At 47.2% G+C, this 24,518-nt stretch overlaps 1 protein-coding gene across 2 annotated transcripts in view; it reads right to left on the bottom strand.

Annotated features, from left to right (window-relative positions):
• The window catches only part of SLC4A5 (solute carrier family 4 member 5), a 134,639-nt gene that overhangs the window by 102,711 nt on the left and 7,410 nt on the right, over positions 1-24,518 (bottom strand). For both annotated transcript variants that reach the window (XM_089773825.1, XM_089773824.1), the window contains exon 3: positions 4,841-4,970. In XM_089773825.1, the coding sequence (XP_089629951.1) occupies positions 4,841-4,970 (130 nt within the window). The remainder of the gene's footprint in view (positions 1-4,840; positions 4,971-24,518) is intronic.

A 24,518-nucleotide genomic window follows, 5' to 3' on the forward strand; every position in this document is an offset into this window, starting at 1 on the left:
TTGTAAGACTCGTGATAAAATGGCCAGGGTTGGCAACACTGCAAATGTCTCATCATTACCTTGCACTTCCTACATCTATAAATTGTGTCTAGGTGTTGTCTCTTGTCCTTAGAATGCAAGTTCTTTGGGGGCAGGGTCCATCTTTTTAGTTCTGTGGGCAGGGGACTGGACTCGATGACCTCTCGAGGTCCCTTCTAGTCCTAGTATTTTATGATTCTATGCAGCCTCTAGCAAATGGATCCCTCTTTCTGGGGCCCCTATGTGCTAGTGAAATGCTAATAATATTTACACATTGCTCTTTACCCTAGAATATACACAGTCCTATTCCCCCATTCCACAGGCAGCTGGTTTTTTCAGCTCTATATTGGTTCGAAGCCGCTGCTGTGTTTCCAGCCAGCATGTTTCACATTCAAAACAATGAACAGCCCTGCAGCATGTTTTACATTGCTCCTCTTTCAGGATTTGTGTCACTTTGCATGGTCAGGCAATGAACTAACGGTTTCCTAATCAATTTCAAAACTAATCACCCTGATGCAATTTGAAGACTGATTAATAGATTTAGCCAGTGAATTCCATCTCAGTGTCATCACCAGCGTGAAACCATCGGGTGTCTCTTAGTGGCAAGCTGTTTGTGAATCGTCTTTTGCATCATCTTACTTGAGATTAGAACTCACTGCCTTTCTCTAGTTGCTTTCATCAGGAAGGCTCTCGCCATGCTTTACTAACGATGCACATTTGCTTCATCTGACACAGAAACACAACCCCCTCTAGGGTGGAATGTGATTCTGAGCTGGTGTAACAGCAGCACGTGGAACCAAACCTGGGACCTCTGGAGCTTAGTGCATGAGTCTCTACTCCATGAGCTCAAAGCCAGCCGGATGGTGGAGCAGACTCATTATTCTCTCTCTCTGTACATCATCTCAGTGCCACTAGAGGGGACAGTACCACACCCAGTAGGTGTGTGGGCTACACTGGTTTACAGGAAATGGTGCTTAAAACGTGAGAGACTTCCTGGACCCGACTGCCCTAAAGCTCACACCAATATTGCCACTGCTAGAGCTGAAGTAGAGTCATAGAATCATAGCACACTAGAAATGAAAGGGACCTCGAGAGGTCATCAAGTCCAGTCCCCTGCTCTCATGGCAGGACCAAGCACTATATAGATCATCTCTGATAGGTGTCTGTCTAACCTGCTCTTGTAATGGCGTGTCTAACCAGTGATGGAGATTCCACAACCTCCCTAGGCAATTTATTCCAGGGTTTAACCACCCTGACAGGTAGGAAGACTTTCCTAATGTCCAACCTAAACCCCCCATGCTGCAATTTAAGCCCATTGCTCCTTGTCCTATCATCAGATGCCAAGAAGAACAATTTTTCTCCCTCCTCCTTGTAACACCCTTTTAGATACTTGAAAACCGCTATCATGTCTCCCCCACCCCGTCTTCTCTTTTCTAAACTAAACAAGCCCAAGTCTTTCAGTATTTCTTCATAGCTCATGTTCTCTAGACCTTTCATCATTTTGGTTGCTCTTCTTTGAACCTTCTCCAATTTCTCCACATCTTTCTTGAAATGCAGTGCCCAGAACTGGACACAACACTCCAATTGAGGTCTAACCAGCGCAGAGTAGAGCGGAAGAATGACTTCTCATGTCTTGCTCACAACACTCCTGTTAATCCATCCCAGAATCACGTTTGCTTTTTTTGCAACAGTGTCACACTGTTGACTCATATTTAGCTTATGGTCCACTCTGCCCCCTAGATCCCTTTCTGCAGGACTCCTTCCTAGACAGTCACTTCCCATTCTGTGTGTGTGACTCTGATTGTTCTTTCCTAAGTGGAGCACTTTGCATTTGTCCTTATTAAACTTCATCCTATTTACCTCAGACCATTTCTCTGGTTTGTCCAGATCAGTTTGAATTATGGCCCTCTCCTCCAAAGCACTTGCAACCCCTCCCAGCTTGGGATCATCTGCAAACTTAATAAGCGTACTCTCTATGACAATATCTAAATCCACATAAGAACATAAGAATGGCCATACTGAGTCAGACTAAAGGTCCATCCAGCCCAGTACCCTGTCTGCTGACAGTGGCCAATGCCAGGTGCCCCAGAGGGAGCGAATTGAACCAGTAATGATCAAGTGATCTCTCTCCTGCCATCCATCTCCACCCTCTGACAAACAGAGGCTAGGGACACCATTCCTTGCTCATACTGGCTAATAGCCATTAAAGGACTTAACCTCCATGAATCTATCTAGTTCTCTTTTAAACCGTGTTATAGTCCTAGCCTTCACAACCTCCTCAGGCAAGGAGTTCCACAGATTGACTGTGCGCTGTGTGAAGAAAAACTTCCTTTTATTTGTTTTAAACCTGCTGCCCATTAGTTTCATTTGGTGACCCCTAGTTCTTATATTATGGGAACAAGTAAATAACTTTTCCTTATTCACTTTCTCCACACCACTCATGATTTTATAGACCTCTATCATACCTCCTCTTTTCCAAGCTGAAAAGTCCCAGTCTCTTTAATCTCTCTTCATATGGGACACGTTCCAAACCCCTAATCATTTTAGTTGCCCTTCTCTGAATCTTTTCTAATGGCAGTATATCTTTTTTGAGATGAGGAGACCACATGGCTGTGTCTAGACTGGCCAGTTTTTCTGGAAAATCAGCCGTTTTTCCGGAAAAACTTGCCTGTTGTCTACACTGGCTGCTTGAATTTCCGCAAAAGCACTGACTTTCTACTGTAAGAAATCAGTGCTTCTTGCAGAAATACTATTCTGTTCCCGTTCAGGCAAAAGTCCCTTCATCTAGGTTGTATTTCCCTAGTTTACTGATAAGAAGGTCATGCGAGATCGTATCAAATGCTTTACTGACGTCTAGGTTATACCATGCCTACCACTTCTCCCTGATCCACAAGACTCATTATCCTATCAAAGAAAGCTATCAGATTGGTTTGACATGATTTGTTCTTTACAAATCCATGCTGGCTGTTACCTATCACCTTCTTATCTTTCAGATGTTTGCAGATTAATTCCTTAATTACCTGCTCATTATCTTCCCTGGCACAGAAGTTAAACTGACTGGTCCTGTTGTTCTTATTTCACTTTTTATAGATGGGCACTAGACTTGCCCTTTTCCAGTCTTCTGGAATCTCTCCCAACTTCCATGATTTTTCAAAGATGATAGCTAAAGGCTCAGACACCTCCTCTATCAGCTCCTTGACTATTCTAGGATGAACTTCATCAGGGCCTGGTGACTTTCAGACATTTAACTTTTCTAAGTAATTTTAGACTTGTTCTTTTTTTATTTTAACTTCTAAAGTGCCCCCGTTTCCACTACCACTTACTATGTTAGGCATCCCGTCACCATCAATCTTCTTGACAAAAATGGAAACAAAGATTAGTGGGAACAATGGTGAGAAATTTTGGGACTCAGTGCAAATCAAGAATTCCATGTCCTATGTCCTGGGGAGGCAGAATATAATGAACTGTGTTGGAATTTGGCTAGGACACCAACATAAGAACGGCCACACTGGATCGGATCAAAGGTCCATCTAGCCCACTATCCTGTCTTCTGACAGTGGCCAATGCCATGTTCCCCCAGAGGGAATGAACAGAACAGGGAATCATCCAGGCCTGGTCTACACTACGGGATAAATTCGAATTAAGATATACAACTTCAGCTACGTTAATTGTGTAACTTACGTCAAAGCATCCTAACTCAAATTTTGCACTATCCACACTGAGTAAAGCCAAAGGGAGCATGCTCTCCTTTCGACTTCCCTTTCTCCTCCTAGAAGCAGGAATACTGGCATTGAAGGGAGCACCCTCTCACTTCGAATTAGCATGTCTTCAGTAGACCAGCTAATTCAAACCCCGGAAGATCGATGGCAGCTGCTTCGAATTTCTCTGTAGCGTAGACATGGCCCAAGTGATCCTACCCTGTCACCCATTCCCAGCTTCGGAAAAACAGAGGCTAGGGACGCCATTCCTACCCATCGTGGCAAATAGACACTGGTGGACCTAAGCGACATAAATCTATCTAGCTCTTTTTTGAACCCTATTAAAGTCCTAGTCTTCACCGCATCCTCTGGCAAGGAGTTCCACAGGTTGACTGTGCACTGAGTGAAGAAAAACTTCCTTTGGTTTGTTTTAAACCTGCTGCCTATTAATTTCATTTGGTGACCCCTAGTTCTTATATAGTGGGAATAAGTAAATAACTTTTCCTTATTCGCTTTTTCCACACCAGTCATGATTTTATAGACCTCTCTCATAATCCCTCTTAGTCTCCTCTTTTTTGTTGCCCTTTTTGAACTTTTTCCAATGCCAAGATCTCTTTTTTGAGACAAGGCAACCACATCTGTACACAGTATTCAAGATGCGGGCGTAGCATGGATTTATAGAGAGGCAGTAAGATATTCTCTGTCATTGTCTGTCCCTTTTTTAATGTACATGTGACGTAACACAGCCAATCCATTGCAAAAAAGGACCAGGATGAGGTCTGTAATGCGGGAACCAAGACATTGGTAAAGCGTCTCCTCAGAAAGACTGCAACCCTAACAACAGCAATGCTCTATCTCCCGGCGAAGGACAGTCATCTCATTATTAACTCAGGGAGGGGGAAGCCATCTACTGAACCATCCACACAACCTCCAGCAGCGCAGTGTCTCCTAACTCTCCTCTGTGTCAGTGATGACTTAGACAGGAAGTCATAGCACGTCATCTTGTTCTGTGTTTGTACAGTACCTAGCATAATGGGGTGTGGTACCTACCTGGGGCCTCGAAGCACTACTGCAATATCATGCCCTACTGAATCACCAGGGCTCATGATCTGTCCCCTCCTTACCTGGCAGATTCTTTCCACTCCATTTCTTCCCCGTCGTGCTGCAGCGTGTCCATCTCAGTGAACAGGGTGGGGTTTGCAGGCTCGTCGTCTTCGCCCAGGATGTAGCGAAGGCGTTCAGCAGCTGGAGACACTAAAGCGAGGAGATAAAAGAGTTTCTTTTAACTCTGGGCAACTGGGAATGGGTCTCTACCCAATCCGGCTTGGGAATCGCGCCAGGAACCTTGTGAGAAATGGGATTTCTGGTCCACATCCTGGTTCTAGCCATAGATTCAGAGCTCAAGGTCAGAAGAGACCACTGGATCGTACTTCTCACCTCCTACAGAGCGCAGACCAACACCCGCACTCCAAGTCCAGCCGCCAGATTAAGACCAAAGCGCTACAGACTCCAGGAGAATAAACCATTATGCGCCACAGGTAGAGAACACAAGTGGCAGAGAACTGATTGAGTGAGAACTATCTATCCAGGCAAGAAATACAAAGAGGCTACGTCTACACTGGCATGAATTTCCGAAAATGCTTTTAACGGAAAAGTTTTCCATTAAAGCATTTTCGGAAAAGCACGTCTAGATTGGCAGGATGCTTTTCCGCAAAAGCCCTTTTTGCAGAAAAGCGTCCGTGGCCAATCTAGACGCGGTTTTCCACAAAAAAGCCCCAATCGCCATTTTTGCGATCGGGGCTTTTTTGCGGAAAACAATACTATGCTGTCTACACTGGCCCTTTCACGCAAAAGTCTTTCGGAAAAAGACTTTTGCCCGAATGGGAGCAGCATAGTATTTCCAGAAAAGCACTGATGATTTTACATGAGATCGTCAGTGCTTTTCCGGAAATTCAAGCGGCCAGTGTAGACAGCTGGTAAGTTTTTCCACAAAATCATCTGATTTTGCAGAAAAACTTGCCAGTCTAGACACAGCCAGAGTGTTTGGTTGTGATCATTTGGGGCTTTCAAACTCAGTCCCAGCCAGACCCAAGAAACAAAGCAAGACAATGGAATTGGTTTCTCCAAAACGTTTTGTGGTTTGAGTTTTGGGTGGCGATTCAGATCAGTGATTTAATCAAACCTGGCCATCGGTTGGGGAAATGGTCTTGGATTTCGTTTCCGTTTTGTGCCTGCTGAAAATTTGACCTGGGAGACCTCGCTGGGAATATTGGGCAGTAGCGACTGCAGCAGCCTTCTTATTGGCCAAAGGCCCAACTGGAGCGGTTCACTTGTGAAGCCCAAGCAGCACCAGCCTGGCCGTAGGTTTTCTAGGAAAGACTCTGGGAAGGCTAAGGGGGTATTTCTGATGGCAAACAAAGGTGATTCAGCATTTCCAGAGAAGCAAGATTAGTCAGCCCGGCCCACAAAGGTTGGAGCAACAGAAAGGAGGGTAGCGGTGGAGGAGGGGACAGGCATAGCTTAGCTCCTGACATGAAAAGGACATTTAGAGGACAATAAGCCGTTTGAGGGGACAACTCATTCAGAAACAAGAGGCCCATTGAGGAGCACGGGAGGCCAAGCTTCCTCACACAAAGAAGGTTTGAAATATAGAACAACTGGCAAAAATAATGAACAGAGGGAGCATGCTTGATGGTGGTAACCAGTGGTGCAGCCACCAGCTACAGTCAGAGGGTGAAACCCCGGCCCGTGTGAGTCAGCTCGTTGGACCTGCTGGGGGAGAAACGGGATACAACGCTGTACATACCCGCTGATGCTGTTTGTGTTTCCTGTCGGTTAGAGGGGGCAGGCAGGTTTCTGAGGCAGGAAGGATGAGAAAGGGTTCCCAAATGTCAGGGAGAAATTCTGGCTTTACAGCAATGGCTGGCTCAGGGGACTTTGGCCCTCCAAGTCACCAGCTAGAATCCAGCCCCGACTGCCAGATACTCCCCATTTCCATCACTGCTGCCTGCTGGTCTACGTGACATAAATTCCCCTCTGTTCAGCACTGGTGAGGCCACATCTGGAGTGTTGCATCCAGTTTTGCCTTCCTCCCCCGCCACTACGGAAAGGATATGAACAAATTGGAGAGAGTTCAGTGGAGGGCAGTGAAAATGTTTAGGAAGGGGGGCACATGACTTATGAGGAGAGGCTGAGGGGTTTGGGCTTATTTAGTCAGCAGAAGAGAATAGTGAGGGGGGATTTGATAACAGCCTGCAGCTCCCTGCCGGTGGGTTCGAAAGAGGCTGGAGAGAGGCTGTTCCCAGTGGTGGCGGATGGCAGAACAAGGAGCAATGGGCTCAAGTTTCAGTGGGGGAGGTCTAGGTTGGATATTAGGAAAACATATTTAGCTAGGAGGGTGGGGAAGCACTGGGATGGGTTCGCTAGGGTAAAGGTGGAATCTCCATTCCTGGAAGTTTTTAAGTCCCAACTTGACAAAGCCCTGGCTGGGAGTTGGGGTTGGTCCTGCTTTAGGCAGGGGGCTGGACTTGACTCCTGAGGTCTCTTTCAGCCCTGGGATTCTTTGATTCTATGAGTTGGGTGCAGTCCAGTCCCAGTCCATATCATAAAAAATGCCATCCTGTCATCTTAGTGGCTTGGGTGGAGAAGTCAAAACTCGACCGGGTGATGGAGACTGAACTCTCCCACCCCCAAGATGAGGCACAAGAAAGCCACAGCCTACTCTGTGCTGGGCCAGCTTTGCAGTTAAACAGGACATACGCATCCACAGCTCTCAACCCAGCACCTTTTCTCAGCCCTGTAAGAAACGAGAAAGGCAGGTCTCTACCACAGGGAGAATTTTGTCGCCCTGTTTTCTATGCTTTGTTTCCCCCCACCCCCAGACACTGAGCTGAAACATGAGGCCGTTGCTCAGACAAGACTTCCATTGATGCCATTCGGAGTTTTGCCGGAGGGAGCCCTGTACAAATTCTTGTTTCTGCCATGTGGGATTATCCATTCCCCTATCTTTCAGCCCTCAGATTTAAACCAGTTTCAGGACTCTCCTCTCTTCCTCTATTCTTGGGTTTTCATTTTCCTTCTCAGCATTTTCGTTCTCTCGGTCTCAGAAAGAAAGCGAAACTCTGCTGTCGAGAGAGAAATTTTCTTAGGAAGGTTGCACTCTTGCTCTCCTTCCGTCTCAGCGCCTCCCTTTCTTGCTTCCCTTACGGCTCAAGCCTCGGGAGCCAAGCCCAAGGCTTCAGTCACAACAAATTAACTTTGTTTCCCCATGAAGCGTGGCGGGGAGGAAAGAAACGCCGAGACAAGCACCGCGACTGAGCGGCTGCGTCAGAGTAAGCTTAGGCCTCTGGCTGGGGCGTGCGGACACAGTTCTCAGCAGCACAGAACATTTTTAATTACCGCTAGAGCCAGTTCATTCCCTTTGAATTGTTCCGCCTGAGTGGCTCTAATGCATTCCCTGTGGCTGTGTGAGGGGGGCAGGAAGGGGAAGAGAGCGACTTGCCCTGCTTGCTTCATCACTGAGCAAGCTGGATGGATTTTCTCTGAAATCTCCGTGTTCACATGCTTTTAGGTCTCTTGGCAGCATGCAACAGCCAGCTCTCTGCTAATCTCCCACACACCAGCAGTGGGTTCAGAACGGCTACTGTCGCCAGGGTAGGAGAAACACGGCCTAATGATCTGGCTACTGGGCTAGCAGCTACCATCTCCTCTGTTCTCGTAGCATCTCACCTCTGCAGCTAGCAATTCTTAGCATTTAAGACAAATGACAATCCATTATTATAACACAGCTTGATTTCCCACACAACACAGCCCAGGAAAGTCCTGAAGGGGCAGGGGTTTACCCATCCCCACTGGGTAAATGAACACCGCTGGGTCCATGATCAATAACAATATAGCAGTGCTTTGTGCCTCAGTTTCCCCACTTGAGTCAGAGAGATAATGAGGCTGCTGTTCTCTGCGAAGAGCTTTGAGATCCACTGATGAACACGGCTAGATAAAAGCTCTGCATTGTGATTAGGATGTCTCCTACTACGCTAACGTTAGCTAAATTCCACTGGTGGTTGCAACAATCGGAGCACGGATGTTGACAAGATGTTTTTTTCTCACTGCTCAGAGCAGATCTAGACACTGGTTTACACTAGGCTTCCCCACCATTGATACTGGTGTAGGGAACCGGTGCAATAACCATCGTAGGTGGTGGTAATAAAATTGCCATGCAGAAAAGGCCCTAGGAGCCGACATTCACAGTTCCAGGAGCAGCTGTCTGAGGAGCGCTTGCACAGGCAACCCTCATGGGACCTGTTCTCAGTCTCTAAGTCTGGAGCGGAGAACCTTTTTTGGGTTGGGAGCCACTGACTCCCATGAAAAAATCAGTCGGGGGCTGCAGAAAAGTGAGAAATAAAAAAAAAAACCCTCACTGATGTGACCCCCGACGGGGAAGCCGAAAGACACGCCCCACTTTCCCCTCGCACACCAGAGTCTGGGGGGGCCCAGGCTAGTAGATTCTGGGGACCCTCTGGGCTCTGGGGTGGGCCAAAAATGAGGGGTTCAGTGTGTAGAAGGGGAAGTGGGTTTGGGGTGTGGGATCTGGGAGGGAGGGAGGGTGCAGGAGTGGAGTGAGGGTGCGGGATCTGGGCAGTGGGGGGTGCTTACCTGACATAGCACCCCAGGGACACACGTGGCTCTGTGCTCCCAGGCACTGCCCCCTGCTGCTCCTATTGGCCATGATTATAGCCAATCAGAGAGGCGGGGGAAAAGCCTCTAGGCAGTGCTTTGCTGTGCTGACATTTCCTCAGCTGCGGGAAGTGGGGGGGAAGCAGAAGTCCACAGAGCCACTTCCCCCCGCCTCACTCCCCGCCAGGCAGAGCCTGTGGTTGGACCCGGCCCCAGCTTGCCTGACTCTGCCCAACGAGGCTTGGGGCTCCCCCACAATGGGGAGCCAGCACTGGAGCTCCAACCCCACAGGGGGCTGCAGCGCTGGAGCACCAGGGCAGACTCCTCAGTGCTATGGGGGGAGCCCTGAGCCTGAGGGGCCAGATCCAGGCAAGTTGAGGGCCAGATTCAGACCCCAGGCTGTAGGTTCCCTACCCCTGCTCTGAGCTATGAAAAAGTCAGGAAGAAGAATAGAGTGGTCGTGCTTCCGGAGTTCTGGGGCCATGCTGTGTAATGTGGTGGAACATGAGAAGCTTTCTGTAGATTACCTGAAGCATTGTACTGAACTGGAGAGGTAATTACAGCTGTCGAATTCTATCAGATGGTTTAGAAAACCCACACAAAGGGTCACGTTCATCATGAAATTCTACAGGCCTTTCAGAGTAATTTCTAGGGCGCCCAATTACGTTTCTATGACCCCTGTTGTTTCCATCCCTATTACAGCATAGTGGACTGTTACATGAATGGAGGGAACGTGGAGGGGTCTTGGGGAAAGAGGAGGCCTTCAGGGGACCCATTAACAACTTGAGTGTTAGGAAGGCTGATTGGTAAAGCTGACTGGGGTAATTCGCCCAGGTGAGTGATTCTAAACTAGTACCAGCTGCTAAAACTTACGGAAGGAGAACTAAACTGGGGATAACCAGAGAAACCCTGTGTGCTCATGGAATGTCACAGGGAATATGTGACTAGAAAGGGCCCTGAAACACAGCACATAAGCAAGTTCAAGGCATCATGTGCAATGTAACCAAGACCCACGCTGGCTTCTAAATGTGCAGTTGTAACCCATTGGTCAGCATGTGTCATAGACTCCTCTCTGCCCCAATCTGAAGAAGAACTCCTGCAATCCTTGGATGCCTAAACACAAGAGAATCTCGAGTAGGAGCAGAGAGGTGGGTTTCCCTTCTGGATCTGGCACTGGTGTGTCTGCTGGTGGAATACTGTATCCAGATCTGTGCCCACAATTCAAGAAGAATGTTGATAAACTGGAGAGGAAAGAGCCACACAAATTATTAGAGGATTAGAAGACAAGCCTTACAGCAGGGCTACTCAACACGTGGCCTGTGGGCTGCATGTGGCCTGTAGCCCATTTGTTTGCAGCTCACAATGTGATTTGGGTTTTCGTGGGGCTTAACACGCAGCCCCCGGCCTCCACTGGAAACACGCTCCACAACAGCAAATCAATATAATGGTCTTCTCCTGATATGTGTTTTAGTAATTAAATTCCTGGCCTGTCATTGCTCATTAAAAGTGCTGTCATATGGGTGGAAATTGGGTAAATATTTTATTAATATCAGCAGAACTGACTTAAATGGGGCCTGCATGTTGTGTAGTCTTGCCTTAATCTTTGTATTCATGCGCATCAGTGTGAAAGGCTACATTTACACTGCAGGCTTCTTGTGCAAGAACCTTTTTGTGGAAGAGATCTTCCACAAAAAGTTCTTGCGCAAGAGAGTGTCCACACTGCATGGACGCTCTTGCGCAAGAAAGCTCTGATGACCATAAACAGAATGGCCATCAGAGCACCTGTGCTTTTTCCGGTATGCTCTTTTTGCACAAGAAACCCCTGTTTGCCATACACACACACTTTTTTGAGCAAGAGCTCTTGCACAAAAAGGCTAATTCTTCGTAGAAAGAGGAATAACTCTTGCGCAGAAAGCCCTCTCTTACGATGGACTGTAAATGTTCTTGCGCAAAAATGCGCTTGTAATGTGGATGCTCCATGAGTTTTTGCGCAAAACCTGCTGTTTTTGCACAAAACCTCTGCAGTGTAGATGTAACCAAAGAAGCTATTTGCATATATTTGCATATATATTTGCATGTATATGAAACCACATTTAAGTTGCGGCCCTCGGCATGTGCTGTATCATTGTGGCACCCGGAGCTTCCAAAGTTAAGTAGCCCTGACTTACAGTGATAGATGCAAGGAGATGAATCTTTATAGCATAACCAAAAGAAGGCTACTGGGTGACTTGATTATAGTCAGTAAGTACCTACATTGGGAACAAATCTTTAGTAATGAGCTCTTCAATCTAGCCAAGAAAGGTATCACAATCCAATGGCCAGAAGTTGAAGCTAGACAAATACTGACTGGACAGAAGGCATGCCTTTTTAGGGTGTGTCTAGACTACTGAGTTTTGTCGACAAAAGTGGACTTTTGTCAACAAAACTATACCAGCGTCTACACTACCACTGAGTTCTGTCGACATAACGTCGACAGAACTCAGCAGTTTTGTCGACGCTGGTAAACCTCATTTTACGAGGCATAACACCTTCTGTCGACAGAGTTCTGTTGACAGAAGGTGTTATTGCCTGTAGGGTTGTGTCTAGACTACAGGGTTTTGTCGACAAAGCAGCTTGCTTTGTCGACAGAACTGAATGTGTCTAGACGCTCTATGTCGACAGAAGTTTTGTCGACAGATACTGTCGACAAAACTTCTGTCAACAAAACCCTGTAGTCTAGACGTACCCTCTAGCACTGGTACAATTTAACAAGGGTTATGGTGAAATCTCCATCACTGGCCATTTTTAAATTGAGACTGGACATGGAGTAAAAGATCTGCTCTAGAAATCATTCTGGGGGAAGGTCAGAAAAGATGACCATAATGGTCCTTTCTGGCTTTGGAATTGGTGAAATCTGTGAAGCTCTGGAGGTCCCCAGTTCTATCTCTTTGATGTGGACCACTGATAGGGCCTACCTGTCACTGGAAGACTCTCTTGAACTGTCAATGCTGCCAGCATTTCGGTTGTTGGGTTTAGTGCGTGCGAGCCAGTTGCTTGCTGGTGTCTGATAGACAGGTCAACCTAGACCTGGTGGTTCCTTCTGACTTTCAACTCTGTGATGAACTGAGTAGCTCTAGACAAGGCAGCCAAGAAATGAGTCATTCATCTAGCTACCTATGTAAGCGGGACACAGCCGTGTCTCCTGGGTATCCTTGTCTGGAAGGCAAAGATGCTAAGGGAGGTAAGAGGCCCTTCTAGCAGCAGCCCTCCCCCAACACTGAGTCTCAGTCCACCTGAGGGTAATCTTTATTGATATTGGGGGGATTTGCAGGAGACAGAAGAAAAAGCAGGGAGACGGGGTCTTCCAAATAACAGCAATCTTATCGGGTCTGGAGGCTTTCCCTGTTCTTAAGATTCCTAACAATCTGTTCACTTAACGGCCTGCTTTATACAGAGCAGAACGCACCAGTCCCTGCAGGTCCCAAGACTCTCGCTAGGAATCTGGCAGAAGAGCGGGCCATGTGCCTGGTGTGTTGGAATGCCATTCACTCGTGCTATTTGGGTCCGCTTCCAAACAGCTGAAAAATGCCTGCGGCGGAGGAATACCTTCGTTCAAAGGTAATACCACTTACGGAATTCCCAAGGGAGAGATCCTTGGGCCAACTTCAAGGCGGTAATTGTACGTGTACTTTATCGCACGGCCCGTCCAGAGGTGCAACAACTTGGGGGAGGGGGAGACAGCAGGAGCAAAGATACAGGAGTTTGGAAGCTATGTTGAGAGGGGGCATCAACAGAAGAGCCAAAATTGATGGAGACGTGTCCTTTCTCTCCCCTGAGTGGTTACACCAAAGGGCACATAAGAAACAAGGTACAAAAAATATATGGAGTATCACGAGCTTTTGTGGGCAAAACTCACTTCTTCAGATGAGCTGGAGTGGAAAAAAAGGGAAACCCAGAATTTATAACAGAAAAAGAAGGGAGAGAAAAAAAAAAGTACCTGTCAGTTGTAGTGCTGGTACTCAAATCATACTCATTAGCACCAGCACTACAATTGACAGGTACTTTTTTTTCCCCTCTCCCTTCTTTTTTTGTTATAAATTCTGAATTTCTGTTTTTTCCACTCCAGCTCATCTGAAGAAGTGGGTTTTGCCCATGAAAGCTCACAATACTCTCTCTATTGTTAGTTTTTAAGGTACCACAGAATTACTCATGGTTTTTAAAGTTACAGATGAACACGGCTTCCCCTCAGACTTTGTAACTTAGGCAGAACCACTACATTAGTGGTGGGGAAAATTCCCAAGCTGCTTAATTCCTGCGCATCGTACTAGATTCAGATTAGTGGCTCACAGTGGTCAGGGCAGGTCTAATATAGGAATTTTAAAAATCAAAAACATTTTCCCCCTTTCTAGCAATCAACACATGGGAAAGAGGTGTGGCAACATTCGGCCCGTCGCGTTATAGAAAGGCGGGATCAAAATGCTCAATGATGGGGCTTAGTATTGAAGTTCCAGACCCACTGGGATGGGGAAGAACGAATGAGTGAAGAAAACACACTTGAGGTACATTCCTAAGTGGCAGCAACACCTCTTTGAATAGCCAGCCTCTTTCCTGCCCTTGCGGCATTGCTGCCAGGAGCATGTTCACTAGCGTGGTGTCCATTCTCATGTATAAATTCCCACACCTTCCCATGGGAGACTATTCCACACACCAGTAACCTCACTCTGGTCTTCAGCCGAACCGTTCTCTTCATTGATTTACCTCTTTAGTTGATCCCTCCCCATTCCTGGGTGCTTACAGCCTGCAGGTAGTTCCAGGTGCTTTAGAGCAGTGGTTCCCAACCTTTTTAATCCAAGGGACCAGCAAAGCCATTCACAAACTTTTGGCGGACTGGTAACATTTTATTTGCATATTTTCATATTCATTATGCAAATGAATATTCAAATAAAATGTTAGCAGTCTGCCAAATGTTGTGAATGGGTTTGCCGGTCCGTGGTTTAAAAAGCCTTGGCTCCCAGAATCCCCAGTGCCAGCCCCAACCCCTAAACCCCTCACCCCTCCACTAGCACCCAGCACAAGCCACTGACCCTAGAGTCCCCTGCACCCAATCCTCAGTGCCAGCCTCTCACCCTCAGACTTTCCTAGTGCCAGCCCCTCTGCCCCAAACACCTCAGTGACAGCCTCCTGTTTCCAGAACCCTACTGCACCCCATCCCCCCGTTCCCCATGCCAGCCCCCAGTCCTCAGTGCCAGCCCTGCCCCGCTAGCCCCCTCACTACTAGCCCCACCTCCAGAGTGCCAGTTCCCCATGCTGGATGTCACAGTGCCCCTCAGTGTCAGCCCCCCAGAACTAGCCCCGCTCCCAGAGCCCCCGTGCCTGCCCCACCCCTCTCACCTAGTCCTGCCACTGCCTCCCAGCCCCCACCCGAGTGCCGTGGCACTGGGCCCCAGCTGAGCACCGTGGCAGCCTCCACGCAGCACTTGGCCCTGGCTGAGCGCTGCAGCTGCCTCGCCAGCTGCTGGAACCAGAAGGAGAAGTCTCATTGTGGCCCCTGTTCCAGCAAACCTGCCAGGCCACTCACCCTGTGGCTGCATGGGGAACACTAGCGTGCGGGGCTCATTACTGACTGGGGGTGTGGCCTGGCAGTGTGCAGTCCGGCAGGCAGGAGTTCACGGCCCGCCGCTGGTCCTCAAACTGGCGCTGGTTTAGAGTGACCCATGGCCACACTAAGCAATTCCACTTCTTTTAGTCTTTCATCCTAAACCAGGCTCTCTCCTGATTCTTCATCTCCCTCCTTTCAGAACTCCCTCCCGTTCACATCCGAGCCAGGATATGCACAGGAATGACCACACTACTCAAGGTGTGGTCATGCCAAAATCAGCCAGGTTGGTGCTTTTTTGAAAACCACCAGTTATTGGTGGTGGTGGTGATGTCACAATTGCAGGTTGGGACTGCAGACTGAGCTGACATACACAAGCCCATTCCAATCTACCTAGCTTGGGTCCTGGATCAGTGCATGGCCTGCCATCACACCCTGTGAATGCAATATAGACACACCCTTAGGCCCTAAGTCCTCTTTCAAAGGGACTAAGCCACTATGGTCCAGATTCTCTAAGGGTATGTCTATACTGCAGCATTATTTCAAAATAACTTTACTGTGTAGACATACCCTTAGTTATTTAAACAAAAAACAGGACTATGTAGCACTTTAAAGACTAACAAGATGGTTTATTAGATGATGATCTTTTGTGGGCCAGACCCACTTCCTCAAATCAAATAGTGGAAGAAAATTGTCACAACCATATATACCAAAGGATACAATTAAAAAAAGCTCACCAACTATTAAACCATCTTGTTAGTCTTTAAAGTGCTACATAGTCCTGTTTTTTGTTTCAGCTACAGCAAACTAACACGGCTACATTTCTATCCTTAGTGATTTAGGCGTCTAACTCCCATTGATTAAAAGTTTCAGAGGAGTAGCCGGGTTAGTCTGTAACAGAAAAAACGTAAACAACGACAAATGGTCCTGCAGCACCTTAGAGACTAACACCAAATGTAGATGGTGTTGTGAGCTTTCGTGGGCACAACCCACTTCTTCAGATGAATACGGAGTTTTGAGAATTTTACCCCCGGTGTAATGTCTCCCCATTCTGGGATATGATGCCTTGACAGAAATCAGACAGAAAACCAGATTCTTGGCTAGTGTGAATCAGTGTCACTCCATGGATGCTACTGACCCAGTTTCAGTGAGGCCAAAGGAGCTATGCCAATTTACACGTAGGCCTGGTCTACACTAGGCCAGGAAGGTCGGCGTAAGGTATATAACTCCATGTAAAGTGTGTAGCTGGAGTCGGCTTAGCTTAAGTCAAGCCTTGGTCGATACTGTGGGAGGCCAATGGGAGCAAACATTCCAGTCAGCTTCCTTTAGTCCTCACGAAAGGAGGAGTACTAGATGCCGGCGGGAGCTGCCCTTAGTGTTAGACTTACAGATCTATATTAGACCTCAGGAGCGTGGATCTTCTGGTCAGTACAGACGTGCCCTGAGTGTGGTTCTGGCCCATGGCAATTATTTATGAAAACAGAATGAATGAAAGGTAGAGAAAGGCAATTTCAGAAAAACTCCCTCAGGACTCATCCACATGAGTGTGGCACTAGCATAACGTGAGGAGTGAAGCGACCCCTGTAGGATGGCACAAGTGTAAAAGGCTCTGCAGACACTCTTATTAAGAGAGGCCTTTTTCAGTTTAGTTTAACCTGCTCCAGGCTGACCTGAGTGAAACCAAAATAAGCCTTTCCTATGCCAAAGTCAATGTCCACACAGTCTTCCACACTAGTTTGTATTGGCTTGAAAAGATATTTAAGCTATACCAGTGTCTTTCTAATGAGGACAAGCCTTCAGACAATGTATACACAAGTTGAACCTCTCTAGTCTGGCACCCTCAGGACTTGACTGGTGCTGAAGCAGAGAATTTGCCAACCCACAGGAGGTCAATATTGTCTAGCAGCATTGCCATCACTTCCCCTGCTTACTGGGCTTTTAGAAGACATTTGGGGTAAATTAGAGCTAAATAACAGCACAAAACAGTGACAGCCAGGACTGGTGGCTGTAAACAAACTTCATGGGACCACGGGAAACTTGGCCACACCCATGATAAATGGACACTTGGCTAACGAACAACATGCTGGATCATGGATGTTGCTGGACCAGAGAGTGCTGGATTAGGGAGGTTCAACCTGTATTGTAGATCTTACAACTCTCACACCACCGATACTCAGTTGACATGAGCATCCTCTTTCCGATATTTCTTTTCCCCTTGTTAGCGGTTCCCTTCTTGCATATAATATGAATATTCTAAGTCTACATGGCACACTTATCCAAATAAATACCCCACCTCCATACTGTGTAAAGGAAAACAATCCCCCAAGCAAGAGTGACACTCATGCAACTTGCATGCTGGTATCAATCCAATATTAATGATCATACTCCATACTTCCACAGTGCCTTCCACTAGAAGGTCTCAAAGCCCTTTGTTATCATTTGTTCACTAAGGACACATCTCCACTTACTGGAGGATTGATGCTTTGGCAATCGATCTTTCGGGGTTTGATTTAGAGGGTCTAGTAAAGACCCACTATATCAAATACTGAGGGTGCCCTGTCGGCGCTGGTACTCCTCACTGTCAAGAACCAAAATGTAGACTTGGCCTAAACCTCAACCTGCCCGCCCCTGTTTCCAGGGGAGGAAGTAGAGGAACTCTAATTTACTGGACTTACCTAAGGTCACACAGTGAGCTTATCTCTACCCATCTGGCCACTTTCTCCTCACGGCCCTCATTGCCACCGGACCAGAATCTACAGCAGAGCCAGGAATAAAATGTAGGTCTTCTGATTTTATGCTTTAACCTTCTGATCGTCTTTTCCCTGTTATGAAGGGGAACCGTCTCCAGCTCCTTTAATATCCCCTGGTCACAGGGCAAGGAAGCATCACATTTGCATCAGATACAGAGCTGCAAACAGAGACTTTTTTGTGTCCCTCACTAGAGGGCTAAATCTCTTCTCCAATTTGCACAGGACAATTTCTCTAAACCTATTCCCGAGTTACACGCACAGACAAGGGGAACCTTTAGAGACACGTGCTCTGCAACACTAAGAGGAAAGTTTAGATCTGTACTCATGGGATCAAATCCCAATTTAAAACTCCTGCACTGAAGTCAACAGAAATTGTGCTTGAGTAAGGACTTCCGGACTGGCCCACGTTACAATTGTTATTTCTAACATGTTGACTATACTCTTGTCCTTTTGCAAACTGAAGACACAGTCCCTGTATCCTGAATGGCTTATACAACGAGAACGAGAGCCGATTTTGTCTCCTGGTCATCGCAGCATTTCACTAAGTAACCTGAACAGAAGGATAGCAATCTCCACAAAGAGGCAGAGATGCTGGTTTGGGTTGGATGGTCTTCTCCTTCTTGGCGGGTGGGGAGTTGTTCAAACAAGGTGTTAACCCATCCACATTTTAATAACCTGATGGATTCTCTTCATCTGTCAGAACTCAACCCACTTCTGAAAAGGTCTCTGTTAACAGAATCCCACTGCTCTATGATTCAGAAGTAAGAAAGTACTCAAGAAAGGGATGGGTGTAGAAGGAAATCCGCCATTACAGCCAGAACTACTGCCCTTCCCTTCCATAGAAGTGAGATGAAGCAGAATTCACAAGTGCCGTGAAAGATGCGGCTGTCCATTGCCTTATCATTTAGCCTGCTTTGCTCTGTAAGACCCTTAAGCCGTCCTGCGGGGGCTCAGACGCTGTTCTCAAGCACTTCGGCCACTTCAAAGGCTTGGTTATTAGCAATCCTTTAATATGCATATCACTGTCGTGCTCTGAGGCCTGTCGAGCTAGACGCTGCCCAACCGCAAAGGCAGACGCAGCCCCAGAGAGATCGTGGCTGACGTGCGTTTGGTACATTCCAGAAGCTCACCAGCACGTTGGTTTTCCAATGATGGGTCGTGACCCACTGCTGGGTGGTGGAATGTCGGGTGCTGGGGCTCACTGCTGGGGGGAGGGTGGGAGCAGGTGAGCACTGGGGATGCTAAGGCAGCTCCCTGCCTGTCCTGGCACGGCAGACTGCGCTGCGCCCCAAAAGCACCCAGCAACAGGCCCAGCTCCAAGGTGGTGGGGGGAGCGCACAGGGCTCCGTGCACTAGCTCCGCACTCCCATTGGCTGGAAACTTGCTGCCGGCTGCTTCTGGGGCACAGCAGGGTCTGTAAGGCCAGGGCAAGCAGGAAGCTGCCTTAGCCCCCGCTGCACTGCTGACCGAGAGCTGCTCAAGGTTAGCCCCTCCTGCCCCAGTCCTGAAACCGCCCCCAATGCCAGAGCCCCCCCTACACTCCGACACTCCAGTCACATTATATCGGGTCACAACATCAACAATTTTCTTTAACGGGGCCATGAGAAAAAGTATGAAAACTGCTCCTCCAGCGAAACACAATGCTGGGATAAAAGCGGAGGATGATCTTAGAGGCCAGGAACTCTCTCGGATCGGCGCCCACAGCATGGGAACAGGAGGGGGAGTTCATGGATGCGAGAGCAAGGGCGGGATCGGCCCCGTTCCATTGTGATTCTACAGGCATTTGATAAGGTTCTAGCTCTGCACCCTTCTTGTTATGGGTTCTTCGCATTGTGGCAGCAAGAAGGGGCTGTAAGCAGGGGTCAGGGCCCCACGGGGTAGGTGCTGTACATGCATAAAGCAAAACAATCCCCCTCCTCTGGCTATTACCAGCCCAATGGCAGAAAAGCCATTGCAGGTTCTGTCATGCATAAGATTAGACCCCTGCTCCCCAGATCAATAGGAAAGTTGTTTGTGATGCATCATGCCTCGGAGAGGATGAGCCACACGGGATACAAAGAATAACGCTGTTATTCTACGGCAGTCTGCTGGGTGTTACACAGAACACACACATCGGGAAGACAGGTCTCTGCCCTGAGAAGTGTGAAATCAACATGGTAATAAACCAATGTCCCAGTGGGGGGTTGCGCTCTCAAGGGGGTGGGGCTCTCCATCTTTGTGTCTGGGAATGGTGAGGAGCTGGGTGGGAACTTGACCTCTATGTGACTTTATCAGCTGGAGGGTGCAGAGCTCTTGCTGGTTGGGGACCCTCTAAGAACTGTGAGACATGGACAGGAGCTTTTCTGTATTGTAATCCCTACTGCCAACCTCTCCTTGTACCATGGGTGAGTACAGAGTTACCTACTCCTATACCATCCTGGGCAAAAGGGCATATCCTCGCCCAAGCCTGACATTTCTCTATTGAGAGCATTCCGTAACCACCTTGGAAACTTCTCCCATCACCTACAGTCACTACTTCAGTTTTACTGACATCCAACCTGTATTTTCCCTATTCTAGCTTCAGCCCTTCACCTTTCTTCTGTGTTTAATGACTGAAGGGACTTTCCCCAACCTTGGTAACATCTCTTTGTAGAATTCTACATACCTTCTTTTCTCCAGGTCGCACCCACCCAGCTCAGGGACCTCGCCTCGGACTTGGGAGACCCTGCTCTGCCACAAACTTCCTGTGTGCAAGTCACTTAGCTTCTCTGGGCCTCAGTTTCCCCATCTGTACAGGGCGGGCAACAGCTGCAAGGATAACTGTGTGAAAGACTGTGAAGAGGTGCCACCATTGGTACCTAAAGGTGTCTGAACATTGTCGCTTTCTATTCCGAGCACATTTGTGAAGAAAAAAAAAATTGTCAGCCACTGACAAAAACAAAAGACAAAGGGGAACATTTATTTAGAAGAGAGGGTTCCCCCCCCCCTTTCTTTCTCACAGCTTAAGGTCTAAGCCGATCTGCGTGCGCATAACACACACTTTCTGCACTGTGTGGTTTTGCTGGGATCCTATGGCTACAGCCCTCCCCCATTCCCAGAACTCCTGTCATTCAATATCATGCAAGTGGAAGGTCTTAAGATCATTTTCCAGGTCTCTTCCTCCTCTAGACTCTTAGCCACATTGTTCCCCTGACCAGGGTCACTGACCTGAACAAAGAGTTATTTGCTAAACCAACACTGAGAGGACTTCACTGAGCAGCAGAGGCAGGAAGCAGCTGGAGAGAATGCTTGGTATGTGTTCACCTGAGGGATTCCCCCCCCCCCTCGCCACGAAATCAACAAAGCCTATCATAGCCTGGCCATCATTCCAGGCACTTGCGTGGCTTTTACTCATTTTTCTCAGCTGGTAAATCGGATACACCATTCAACTTTGTCAATGAAATCACCAGCTGTTCAGTTAGCAAGATGGTTAATGGCGATTTATTTTGGAGCATGCAAACTGGGCATCTTTGAAGAAGCGCTGACATGCTATTCTTGCAAGGTTTTGGTATCTCAGCCACATTAAAAACTATCCTCACGAGAACTCTCCCTCCGGTTGCTGTTTGGAGTCACTGGCTGCCTGGCAGGACACAGGATTAAGAGAGCGTAAGAATGCCAACGGGGAGTTTATTAAAAGCTTTTTGCATTTTTTGAGAAAAAGTGACCCAAACGCTTGCAGAGTTATTTGCACTTTTGAAAGGCAATTGACTAAAGCTAAAGCAGAATGCATACACTTATGCAAGGAACTCTATCAAAGGTCATAAAGAGATACACTGTTAGGCAGGGCTAAGATGACAGTGTAATTTGAAAGAAAAACATTAATTGAGAAAGATATTGCCACGGTGACAGATTTTGGTTTCTCTCAACCAGACTTATATCACTGATTTTAGGGAGTTACCCCTAATTTGAACGCCGGTGACATTAGAATCAGGCCCTGACTCTTCCAGATCTGAAGGCTTAGCTCAACATTAATTCTAGAGATAAAACAGTTTGATTATGTTATAATTGAAAGCTCCGCAGAATAACAGAATGTAATAGTGTTCTATGCCTTGGCCTATATATCAGAGATGCACCACCCCAAATCTTTTCCCAACACGATAAAACCCCCAGCTGATGTGATTTTGCAAAACAAAGGCCAACACAGGTTTTGCTTTTCTTGTGTATCATATATAAATACAGTAAGCGGTTGCTGGGTGCCATTCAAAGAATAAAGGCAGCATGTGCCAACAGGGAGTGCACAATATTATCTGCAGTTTTCAACTAACTAGCACCTCGCATCTATTTGGAAATGTTATTTGTCTCAGGGTGCTTGACAATTATCCATTCCTTCAAAAGAGAGACACCTTCATTTCCTGCAGGATAATCGGAACAGACAATGGGCTTTTTTCTCCTTTGCTATCCATCCCTTGCCCCTTAAAAAGGATAGCCGCAAGCCTGGTTCTTCAATGGAAATCATTCTTTCAACCAGCTGCCTTCTCCAATAAAGCATCCCAACAGTAGCACTTATTCAACTTCAGGACTGACAACCACTTAGGGGATTTAGATGCCCAGTTTCCACTAATTTTAAAGGGAGCGGAATGTCCAAATTCCTTAGGATGCATCAAAAAGCTCAGTCCACTGCTCTAAATGATCTCTCTGTTGGAAAGACCAGCCTCTCATTCTAAATGCAATTCGCCTCTTCTCCCCACTTCCAGAACACAACTGGCTACAAAATGGAAGGCTCTCTCTTTCCGTCTCTCTCTAGCATGCACGTGGCCTTACTGATAAACTGCCCTTTTTGGGGGGATCAGCTGTGCCACATTTTTAAGGCTCAGCATCCTCTACTTTGGAAGGAACAGCCACATTGGTGAAAAACATCTTTCTTCGCCTCTCAGACCTGAGCCCTGTGCTTGCTCCCAAAATATGTATTTGTAGCAAGCACATCCGATTCTCAGGTGCCACACTGTATTGCTAATCAATTGTGCTTCCATTTGCAAATAGAAGTCATGCGGTTGCCTTTTGCCGGCCCCTAGAACAGTGAAGAAACTGCTTCGGTAAGCAAGAAACAAAGTCCATGAATGCCAAGGTTTTTAAGACTGGAAATAGCATGTGGAATGGTTCTTACCTGGACCGGTTCGCATTCTTTCCCCCATTTCCTTCCTGTTGAACGTACGCTACAAAAAACACCCCAAACTTCCTCCTTTATTCACTCAGGCTTGTTAAATTCCACAGCTTAATGAGCAGATTATAGAGAATATAAAGCACTTTCCTCTCTCTTCGGCTCTCATGACGTGAAGTTACCAAATCCACCAAGGTGCCTGTGTAAGAGGTGAGTGAACTGGTGTGTGAGAGAGAGTGAATGGGGGGGGGGGGGGGATGAGAGAGAGAGAGGTGGGAGGATGGGAACAGCAGCACAGGTTTTCATATAATCCCCACAACTTCCGAAATGCTGCACACATTTACTCCAAGCCCTGTGCTGCTTTACTCAGGCAACATTTCCCACAGAAGTCAATGGGATTTCTGCCAAAGTACGAGTTGGAACTACTGCACAGGCCTTATCTTAAATCCTAATATGTTTTGGATTCTCCTGATGCTTTATATTTCTTCACGTTTTCTATGTATGCTGGGCTTCGTTTTCAGATATTGACACCATCCATCGGGAATCCCGCATTGGGTTTATTTCCTTCAAGGGAAGGATTCTGTGCCGGTTTGGAGACAGTTTCAAATAGACGTGCTTTGCAAAATAAACTTAAAAAATAAATAGTCTGGTAGCACTTTATAGACTAACAAAACACGTAGATGAGATCAGGAGCTTTTGTGGGCACAGCCCACTTCTTCAGATGACCGGAGTTTGCAAATTCTGCCTTATTCCGAAACACCCACGAGGGACAACAGTACAGGGTTGCAGACATCGACATGTCCGTCACATTGACTAACTAGCTGGGACACTATGCTTTGCCAAGTGGAAAAAACCCCCACAAATAGTTTAAGTATAAGGAATTACAGGCCTGATTTCCAGGCTGGTACTCTGGTGTTACAAGTGCAGGATTGCCAGCAAATTGCTGGAATACTTTGCCGGTGAAAAGCATGAATGAATTGCAAGCAGAATCTCTGGTGAGTCCAAAAGGATGTCCCGAACGAGGGGCCTGGATTGAAAAGCAACCCCCTGTAACCTGTCACTTCTTGTGATCCGACTCCCACAGCAGTTTGGTTTAGTGCAGTCATAAACGAGCAAAAAGGGGAGAAAATCTATATGGGGAGCTAACTCGGAGATTGACAGCTATTTTGTTATGTACAATGTTAATCTTTACTAAGGAGCTTTAAAAACTAGACTGGACAAGGCTCTGGGAAATAGACTTGAGGGAACAATTCTGTTCTGGTGAAGAAATAGACGGGATCACTAACAATTATGGTTACATGACTCCTGGAAATACATTAGAGCGGTGAATGTATTTTCTGCTGAATTCCGGGTATCCTGCTAACTCCCCATCCCACTCATCCATGCCCTGCTAGTCTTCTCTGCTCATCTGTCATGTTCTGGCATTTCGTCTGCAAGCTCCCTGGGACAGGGGCAGTTGGTCGTGTGTCTGTACTGGGCATAGCACAATGGGGCCCAAACCTCAGCTAGGCTATGTCTACACTGGGGACCAACCGGCTAAGTAGTAGTTCTGCAGAAAAGAACCTGGAGGTCACAGGGGATGAGAAGCTGGATATGAGTCAACAGTGTGCCCTTGTAGCCAAGAAGGCTAATGGAATATTAGGGTGCATTAGGAGGAGCATTGCCAGCAGATCCAGGGAAGTGATTAT

This window comes from Pelodiscus sinensis, chromosome 28, assembly GCF_052426305.1.
Source record: "Pelodiscus sinensis isolate ZL-2025 chromosome 28, ASM5242630v1, whole genome shotgun sequence".
NCBI classification, from domain to species: Eukaryota; Metazoa; Chordata; order Testudines; family Trionychidae; genus Pelodiscus; species Pelodiscus sinensis.